This window comes from Mandrillus leucophaeus, unplaced genomic scaffold (genome assembly GCF_000951045.1).
Source record: "Mandrillus leucophaeus isolate KB7577 unplaced genomic scaffold, Mleu.le_1.0 Scaffold64, whole genome shotgun sequence".
Lineage (NCBI taxonomy): Eukaryota > Metazoa > Chordata > Mammalia > Primates > Cercopithecidae > Mandrillus > Mandrillus leucophaeus.
Window position 1 is genome coordinate 466,988 of NW_012106919.1, and position 10,416 is coordinate 477,403.

General features: G+C 41.6%; 1 protein-coding gene across 1 annotated transcript; it reads left to right on the top strand.

Annotated features, from left to right (window-relative positions):
- Nucleotides 1–684: 684 nt before the first annotated feature.
- On the top strand, nt 685–6,718 carry LOC105554302 (acidic mammalian chitinase-like). The gene is made up of 11 exons (XM_012000704.1): nt 685–709; nt 1,155–1,184; nt 2,187–2,388; nt 3,054–3,110; nt 3,206–3,371; nt 3,616–3,740; nt 3,922–4,045; nt 4,703–4,888; nt 5,397–5,516; nt 5,632–5,773; nt 6,424–6,718. The coding sequence occupies exons 1-11, from the start codon at nt 685–687 to the stop codon at nt 6,648–6,650; spliced, it is 1,404 nt and encodes a 467-aa protein (XP_011856094.1). The 3' UTR covers nt 6,651–6,718.
- The last annotated feature ends 3,698 nt before the right edge of the window (nt 6,719–10,416 follow it).

The following is a 10,416-nucleotide window of genomic DNA, read 5'->3' on the forward strand; positions in this document are numbered from 1 at the left end:
TGTCAGCCATCAGGCTCAGGGTCTGGTGGTCAGGTATGTTACCCTGGCTCAGGCTGAGGCAGGCTGAATCCAAGGAAGTATCACAAAGGAAAGGAGCCTCCTGAGAAGAGAAGAACCAAGTGAAGGCCACTTCAGGGGTAGAGGGCTGGGAAAGGGTAGGAGAAATAGAAGTAGAAAAATCCATAGAAGGAGAAGAGATAATGATTTGGGGTCAAAAAGACAGAGTAGGTAATGACCCTCCATAGCCTTTGCTTAAGGAGGAAACTTTGTTCTTACAATGAATGAATGAATGACTGCAAAGAATAAATGAATGTAAAGTCACTCAATGCTTCTGCCTGACAAAGAGTGCGTGAAATAGCCAATTAGTTGCTTCACTATCCAAATGGAGAATATAGTCCACTGTACATAAGCCATTTGATTTACATAAGCTATTCCATAATGGAGCTTATTAGTGTGGTTCCTGGGCTTGAGCCCAATCTTTTCCTCTTGTTAAACGAAATCAAGATAGTATTGTTTCCCTGTCAGTAATGGGTTCTTAAATGGGTTTGAGCTTTGTGAGTACTGCCAATATCAACACTTACTTTAGAGGCAATCTCGATAAAGGAGAATCTGATAAGGCACCAGAGAGGGCAAAGAAGGTATAAATGGCAGGTTGGATGAGGGAGACACTACTACTGAGGCAACATGGCCAAGCTCACCCTCCTCACTGGTAAGAGATCGTCTCATCTCTGTACCTCTGAATGACTCTCTCCCTCTTGTTTTTCTGCCCCTTTAACACTCTTTTACCTTCAAATTTAAACCAGATCATCTGACATTTTTGCTTTTGGCAAAAGCGTGGGGATGTACTGAAAGGGGGAAAGTCCCAAATTGCCTGGTGATAGGTTTCTCACTGCCCTGCCGTCCTCCTCCCTTCACCAAGACCCAAAGGCTCATGGCACTTTAACCCTTTAATGGTCTTTTGAATGGAAATAGAGGGGAGTGGACTTCCAGGGCAAATCCAAGGCTTTGCCAGCCTCAGTAGGTTGGACTTCGACAGAGGATCTTAAAAGAATGAAAAATAGAAAAAGTTTCCTACTGCTAACGTGAGGTTACTAATGTATAAAGGCTGCTCTACTCACATTCCTCCAGTTCATTCTTCTCTCTGTTGCTTTAAGGTCTGCTCCTTGTGCTGACAGCTGAGATAGGTATGTATATTTTTTGGGATGAACCACTATATTGTTCCTCTTTTTCTTCTTCATAATTTGGAAACTCAGTATCGCCCTGTGTCCTTCCACATCAGACAGAGACTATTAACTACTCTCTAGAGAATTCGAAATTCCCCAACCAAGTTTAAAGGATTAATACCATTGGCCAAAAAAATCCCAAAGCAGAAACCAACTAGATGGCCGTCTGAAAGAACACGTGTTAACAATAAAAATTAATATGGTGAGGCAGCTACATGGTGTCTTCTGCTCTTAAAACGTTTTAAGATCTGTCATCTTACTGAGTTTTAAAACAACTCTTCTTTGAGAGGTGAACAGGGAAGGCATTACCGCCCTATCTCACAGACTAGTTAACGGGGGCAGAGATAAGACATATGACCTGACCCAGGTAATATAGAGAGTTCATGGCAGAATCTGAACCAGTAGCCAGGGCCCTTGGCTCCTGGTGGATAACTCACTTCCCCCTGGGTGGAATTACTCAGGAAGACATCTAAAAGGGCTAAATAGACTTATACTGTCACCCTTTCTGTGTCTCAGTTTCCAAATGGGTAAAATGGGAAAAATAATAGTACCTCTTTCACAGGGTTTTGGTGAGGATTCATGAGTAAATATAAGTAAATTTCTCAGAGTAATGCTTGGTACGTAAGTGCTAATTCCCACCTAAGGGAGCCAGAATACATCTAAATCATAGTTTGCTAGCTTTAAAGTTCTATTTCAGCTAAAGGCACTGGTTTCTAAGGTTATTCAATTCTCTCTTGGAGGAACACAGCTATCTCTAAGAGATGTCTTCAGCCCTGAATTGCCTGCTCCTTATTGCCTGCAAATTATATAATTATAGGTTTCCTGCAACATGAAGTTCTTACATCGACTTTTCCCCTTTCCTTTGAGACTTCAAATAGGGAAATCATTTGGAAATCTGTGGTTTGCAAAGAAATCTGTGACCACTAGGGAGCTTGTCTCTCACCTTCTTCCTCTGGGTAACAGGCTCTGCCTACCAGCTGACATGCTACTTCTCCAACTGGGCCCAGTACCGGCCAGGCCTGGGGCGCTTCACGCCTGACGACATCGACCCCTGCCTCTGTACCCACCTGATCTACGCCTTTGCTGGGATGCAGAACAACAAGATCACCACCATCGAATGGAATGACGTGACTCTCTACCAAGCTTTCAATGGCCTGAAAAACAAGTAAGTGACGGAAAACCTGAGTTTCAAGTCTTTTAACCTTCAAGGACAGTTTAAACAAGATCTTCCACAGCAGACTTCAGGCTGAAATTCCAAACAGGCCAACAAGCAGGTAAATTCAGCTTTCTTATTATTTCAAGTGCAAGAATGACTCTAACATTAAGGGGAATGGCTGGCTCACAGAAGCTAGTTGCCAACTAAATCCCACCTCAGTTGCCAAGGGAAGCTTACAAGTTCAACTACTGGTGGACTCAGATGAGAACAATCTTCTACTTAGAAGCAATCCAAAGCTGTCATTGATAAAGCATTCAGTCTCCTTGGTCAGGAGATTCACTCCTAGGGAAATAATTAGAACTGTGGGGACATTGGGATGCAGCAAACCAATACCTATGTAACAAACCGGCACGTTGTGCACATGTACCCTAGAACTTAAAGTATATTTAAAAAAAAAAAAAAAAAAGAACTGTGGAGACATTGAAACTTACCAATCATAGTCACCTACTCCAACATTCAAAAAGTAGGAAATAGGGATGAGAACAAAGATAAACCAGGATGAGAGGCTGCATGACACTTTCCTGGCTTCCTCCTCACTATTGCAGCTAAATGTTGAAATGCCTTCCCTTTCTTTTCATTTGTTCTGATAAAACACTTTGTTTCTTTTCCCTCAGAAATCGTCAACTGAAAACTCTCTTGGCTATTGGTGGCTGGAACTTTGGCACTGCTCCGTAAGTTCTTTTTGGAGATGACTTCCTAGGTTGATTTTACTCCAAGGTGTTGGGACCACCAAGGTCTCACCCTGCCTTCTCTGGGTCTCCCTCAGTTTCACTGACATGGTTTCCACTCCTGCGAACCGCCAGACTTTCATCAACTCAGTCATCGAATTCCTGCGCCAGTATAAGTTTGATGGGCTGGACTATGACTGGGAGTACCCCGGCTCTCGTGGGAGCCCTTCTCAGGACAAGCATCTCTTCACTGTCCTGGTGCAGGTGAGCTGAGTTCCCGATCATTTTGACTGGAAAGCATACACCCATCTCACATGAAAGATCACTGGGACCTTAAACCTAGTTTCCTATAATTTTAGTTGGGGTGAAGGACCTGAAAATCCTATTCCAGTAAGGATGTTGAGGAATGAATGGAAGGATGGAAGAGGTTAATTTAATTCAGAGTCATGAACCTCATGAAAGTCAACTTAAAGTTACTATTCACAGACTTTCTCCTGCTCCTGTACAGGAAACGCGTGAAGCTTTTGAGCAGGAGGCCAAGCAGAGCAACAAGCCCAGGCTGCTGGTCACTGCTGCAGTAGCTGCTGGCATCTCCACCATCCAGTCTGGCTACGAGATCCCCCAACTGTCGCAGTGAGTGATGTACCTTATCTTCAAACCCCTGGAGGTATCACTTGGGCAGACTAGACTTGTCTTTGGTCCGTCTTGCTATTCAGGGACCTTGTTTAGGAGGCTTTGGAAGTGGTGCCTTATGACTGCACAGGTATGGGAAATGACCATCAGAAATGATTTTAAATCCTCTACCCCACCTCAGGTACCTGGACTACATCCATGTCATGACCTACGACCTCCATGGCCCCTGGGAGGGCTACACTGGAGAGAACAGCCCCCTGTACAAATACCCGACTGACACTGGCAGCAATGCCTACCTCAATGTGGTGAGTCCCTGTACAGATGCAAGTGCAGACCAGAGATGATGATGAAAATCACACAGAGATTCAGGCACAAAAGGCATTGTAAGTCTAGTGGTTTTCTCAAATGGGGAATTAGGCTGCCATAATTAATCAACTGTTCTCATTTACTAAAAAACTTCCCTATTTACTAACACCATACTGATAATTCAACCTAATATGAAAGAAGATTAATAACAAGTGCACTGCTTTTTAATAAAAGAACATGATATGCCACTGCTCCTATTTCAATAAATTATAAAAGGCTTTTTCCACCTTTCCCTTTTTGCTGTTTCCCTTTTGCCTTACCCATTTTCTACTGTTCTAATCCCTTGCCCATGTATATCATATAGAATTTCAGCCATTAACTAATGAATCATACCAGGAATATCATTTTAAAAGCTCTACTCTTCCATCATATATATTTTTATATGAAGGGTATATGTAAAGCCTGCACGTTATTAAAAGAATTTAGTTGAGAATGAGACCTACCACTTTAACAGATATATGTCAGTGATGCTCTAAAATATGTTGCAAGTACTTTGTAGAGTGGGCACAACCAAACTGAAAAAAAGTTTAGCTAATAATTAATCACTAGGCCATCAGCTGTGGGTGAGAACTCGAGCTAACCCACTACCATTGCAGGATTATGCCATCAACTACTGGAAGGACAACGGGGCCCCAGCTGAGAAGCTCATCGTTGGATTCCCAGCCTATGGACATACCTTCCTTCTGAGCAATCCCTCCAATCATGGAATTGGCGCCCCTACCACTGGTCCTGGCCCTGCTGGGCCCTATACCAGGGAGTCTGGGTTCTGGGCCTACTATGAGGTATACACTCAGAAATTTTAGAGGAAAGGTGGCTTCCTCTTGGTACATGTAGCTAATAATATGAGCAATATTCAACAGTATTTGAATCATTCTTGGATTGGAGCTGAAAGTGGATGTTTGTGACTCTCTAGAAGGGAGGCAAGATAAGCCCCCCTGTTGCACCACTTTAATTGGCCCTTCACTAGGGTCCTTTCAGGCTACATTCCAAACACAGAGAGTGTAGGAAAGCAGGCTCTCATTGGTGAGAGTATATCAATCTGTAGACACTTCTGACTGCCAGGGCATTCCTTGATTTAAGAGTTTCTCCCCACATTGAAAATAAATTACTCAAAAGGGGTAAAGAAACAGAATCCCAAATGAACTAAGAAATTTGCTGATAGAGTCATAGACCTTTGTTTTCAAGTAGTTTTTATGCAACCCTGCTCTACTTCCCCTTCCCCATGTCCTTTTACCTCTGCCACCACAAGGACACTGCCTACCTCTTGACCTGTTCCTTATATTCTGTTAGATCTGTACCTTCCTGAAGAATGGAGCTACTCAAGTATGGGAGGCTAATGAGGATGTTCCCTATGCCTACAAAGGAAATGAGTGGCTTGGATATGATAACACCAAGAGTTTCCAAATCAAGGTAGACTGTGTTTTATGGACTGTTGTTGCCTGTGAGCATGTTCCCATTATAGCCCTGGAGCCGCAGCTCAGCCTTGGTGTCTGTACATAACTGACTTCCTTTCTAATTACCACAGGCTGACTGGCTAAAGAAGAACAACTTCGGAGGTGCCATGGTCTGGGCCATTGACTTGGATGATTTCACAGGCACTTTCTGCAATGAAGGAAAATTCCCTCTGATCACCACCCTAAAGGATGCTCTGGGCCTGCAGAGTACAAGTGAGTTAGGGAGTGAGAAGGGACACTAAGCCTCAGACTTGAGAGAAATTCCAAAGGTTCCTTGCAAGTCAGGGAGCCATTGCGCAAGTAATTGACTATTGCTCCATTCCTATCTGGTAACAACTGATTAATGGTGCGAAGAACAAACAGGGCTCTTCACCATTTCTTCCTTCCTTCATTCATTTTACAAGCAATTTGTTGAACATCTATTACATATACAGTGCTGTGTAGGTACCACAGGCAATCCAAATGCATAAATATCCATATCTACTCTATGGAATTTACAATCTAGTGAGAGAAATTGGATTTACAAAAATTGCAAAGCTAGACAACAATACAGAAGATATTATGTGATAATGTGCCCCTCAAAAGAATAAGTAACCTTCTCGTGAGTTCATGATAATGAAAAATTTCATTCAGTAAGCTGTAAGGAGGAAAAAATGCACTGTGCCTTGAAGGATGAGGAAGGAGTTGGTAAGCAAAGGGGTGAGTGGAGTAGGAAGGATATATCAGATCAGAAGACTGAAATATGCAGACATAGAAGGAGGAGCCAAGAACAAAATCCAGGGTATTTGCTCTCACACATCAGGTATCACTGGCTAAAAGCAAGGAGGTTCAGGATTTGTTTTTTTTTTTTTTTTCCTTCCCAGGTTGCAAAGCTCCAGCCCAACCCATTACTCCCATTACTGAGGCACCCTTCACAGGCAGTGTCAGCCCCAGTGATAGTGGATTCTGTGCCAACAAGGCCAATGGCCTGTACCCTGACCCCACTGACAAGAATGCCTTCTACAATTGTGCAAATGGAAAGACTTTCATTCAGCACTGCCAGGCTGGCCTTGTCTTCGAAGCCTCCTGCTCCTGCTGCAGCTGGTCATAGCATGTGTCAGATACCACCTCACCCAGCCGCAGAAGTTGTTGTACAATAAAAGGTTGAGCATTACTGTACAATGGCTTCTGCTTCTTTACTGTAGAACCTTAGATATAATTAATCCCTATTTCCCAATAATATACAGTTGCTCCACCAGCCCCCAAGCCTGCAGCATGCACTGCTCTTCCTGGGTGTTGGGTAGCAGAAAGCAAGCGGATTAAAGGAAAATACATCATCCCTTCATTCTCAAAATGTACTCAGATGAAAGTGGGGAGCCCAAGAATGTAAGACTCAGATAACAATGACCCGTAAACAAATGTCATTTTAAATTGATTGATTTGCCCTTTTTGCTGAGAATGCACAATTAGGAGGCTATTGCAGTGATTCACGGGAGAGGTGCAGATTTAGAACAAAGTAGCAGCAGTAGAAGTGGTCAGAGGTGATTGCATTTCAGCTATATTCTTAAGATTTGTTAAGCCAGCAGTTTTCTTTATGGGTTGTATGTAGAGAGTGGGAGACAAAAAGAAGAGCCAAGGATAATTTCAACATTTTGGCTTAAGAAATTACAAATATGAAATTACTATCAACTGAAATGGAGAAAGCTAGAAGTAGACTAGATTATGAAAGAAGAGCAGGAGTTCAACTTTGGACATGTTGAATTTAAGATTGTTATTGGGTTTCTAAGTGGAGATGTGGAGTAGATAGTTGGACATAAAATTTTTAGAGGTAGTTTGTATTTAAAGTAAATAGATTAGATGAGATCATTAAGGGAGACAGAGAAAGGAAAGCATTCAAGGACTAAGCCCTGAGCATTTCAGCATTCAGAGGGAGGCTGGAGAGAAGAGTAGGAACAAGTAATGAAGACCAAAAAAGGAGGGCTAAATGAGGTAGAAGGAAAACCAAGGAAAAAAACATATCTAGGAGGAGAAAGTGATCAAGTTTGTCATATACTACTTAGGTCAGGTCAGATGAAGTCTGAGAATTGACCATTATGTTTAACAACCTGTAGATCATTGATAAACTTGACAGAAGTGGGGTTGGTAAACAATTTAGTGGCAAAAGCCTGAGTGAAGTAGGTTTAAGACAGAATGGAAAGGTAAGAATTGAAGACAGTAAGAATACAAAAACCTGTCTTATATGTGTTAGAGGGAAGCAAAAAAATGGATTAAGAATAAAAGATTATGGAAAACAGAAGCTGAATTTATGTTTTCAAACCCACATATACTTATTTAGAGGTATGGGAGATAAAAATCTAACATTCTTTCCATACCTCTCACTTTCTTATTTTTATTATTATTTTCACAGAGTCAAAAAAGTTTTTTAACTTAAAAAAACTGTTTTTTGAGATAAGGTCTCATTCTGTTCCCCATGCTGGAGTACAAAAGGCACGAACATGGCTCACTGCACCCTTGACCTCCTGGACTCCAGTCTCAGCCTCCTAAAGTGCTGGGATTACAGGCGTGAGCCATCACAGCCAGCCCCAAATTTTTAATATCACTTTGTTTTATAACAGAACTAAAGTCCTATATTTAAATCAATGCAATATTCATCCCCTATACTTACACTACAGCTTCTCCAATATTCATTTCTTTATCTTATTTGTTTTGCTTTTGTTTACCAAGAAGGACTTGCAGTATCTTCCATTTTCTTGCATGTATGAAAATGCCTGACTGTTGCCTTTATATTTGATTGGTAACTTTTGGACACAAAGTTATTGGCTCACTCTTTTACTCAAAATTTTGTAAATACTACTACTTTTTTATTCTGACATTGAATATTGAGCTAGTTCTTTTCGTATGGCTCTTTCATTTACTTTTTCAGGGTTGGCTGTTTTGTAGTTGAATAGTTTTCCAAGTAGTTCTGTGACTGCCACAGGCCTTAAGTTCTTTTATATGTGAGAATGTCTTCCGGTCTCCTCTGTTCTTGAAAAGTATTCTTCAAGGATATTATACTTGGTAGAGTATAATACGTTGGGCTTGTACTTTCTTTTCCTCAGAACTCTTCAGGTATAGACAAAACTTCTTAACATTATTTCAAATAGTCTCTGCCTTACCTTTTAATTCCAGTTGAAGTTACAGCCACCAATTCTGCATAAGCCTTCATGGTCTTCGTGGCGTTATGGAATCTTACCTCAGATCTGTGTTGTGCACTTCTTGCTACCCTTCCTAGGGCTTCTGAGACACAGGTTTCCACTCAAACAGGTGCAATCTAGACATTAGAAGGGTTACTGTCACTTACGAAGATCAGGGGAACATAACGTTTCCACCCTTCCTCCCCTGATGTTCTAGAAGCACATTTTGTAAGACTTCTAACACCATTCCAAAGGGATGGAGCACTTAGTTGTTTCTACCAGTGGCTAATTTGATAAAAGCATGTTTTTATTGGCCTCCCTTCTTCCCTGTTTCACTCCCCTGTCTCTTACTCTTATTCTTCGCATTCCACTCCCAAATTATTCTCACATGAGCTACTTCCAGGTGAACTTAGCTTTAGATAGTAGGCATTGCTCCATTGTGTCCTGGCACTGAATGTTGTTGTGGGGATGTTTGAAGCCAGTGGATAATTACTACCCTTTCTTTAATCCACGCTTACAAAGTGATTTGACTTTTTTCCTGTGAGTGCCTGAAGAATTCATGATTTATTCTTGAAGTTCAATAACTTAACCAGGTTATGCCTTGTTTATGATGGTTTTTGTCAATTTCTCCTATAAGACAGTTGAGAGGTAAGAATTAACTTGCCTGAGTTAACAGACCTGCAAGCGGCCTCCTGGAAAAGAAAGTTGGCCTGTTGCCTGTGGAAACAAGCTATAATCTATAGCCTAGGTCCTAATGCAATCCATCCTGACAGAGAGCTGACCATGGTGAATGAGAACTTCAGCCAAGTTTACACCAAGCAGTTGTGTATAATCATGGGGATGGATTACACCAGAAGAAAGCCAAGTGTTCTTCCAATAGATGAATGCTAAGGGAGTAGATAAGACTGAAAGCCAAGGTTCTGTTATATCATACTGCTATTAGATCCCACATCCCAATCTCACTAAAGAGTTTTGTTAAGAAGCTTAAAAGACCCAAAATCCAAGGCACAGAGCCTCTTTCTCAGAACTAAATATGTGCTATGTTAGATTGCTGTGTGCTGCCTGAGAATAAAATAAACACCAGAGGATCACTCATCTGCCATTGCTTCTGTCTCTGATTTTTTACCCAGAAAGTACTATTCCAGGAAGCCCAGTGTGCATGCTGCTTGGCTACTCACCCTGAATCACTTGACAACTGGTGTAGAGAGCTGGATGTCAGACTAGGGGCACCCACCATGGCCTTCTAGAAGTGAACCAAGGGACTTGGGATTTAAAAAGTGTTTCTCAGATGATCCCATCGCTTTCAAAGATTGTTATGGTAGTCATGGGGACTAGTCCACTAAATTCCTGAAGATACAGAGTGATAAAAGTACACTGGGTAGTTAAGATCATCGAGGCTAGCATTCTATGATTGTTATTATTGGCCTTAGAAGAATTAGCTCTAAGGAGGCAGACTGAGGGGAGCTTGACTCAGCATCTCGAATGAAATTACAATTTGAAAACTTTGGTGAATGTGAAATGATTTGTATATTGTCTTATCCAAGCAGAAGCAAACAAATTCTGTCCTCTGACTCTCTTCCTATAACTGGTAGGATCAATTCAAGATGGCACAGGTTGTCATGTTGTTAGGGTGCTATGAGCTCCAGTTAAATGGGTGCAAAGGGGAGGAAAGACAAAGTATGTGACTTATGAGGTTAGTTCCCT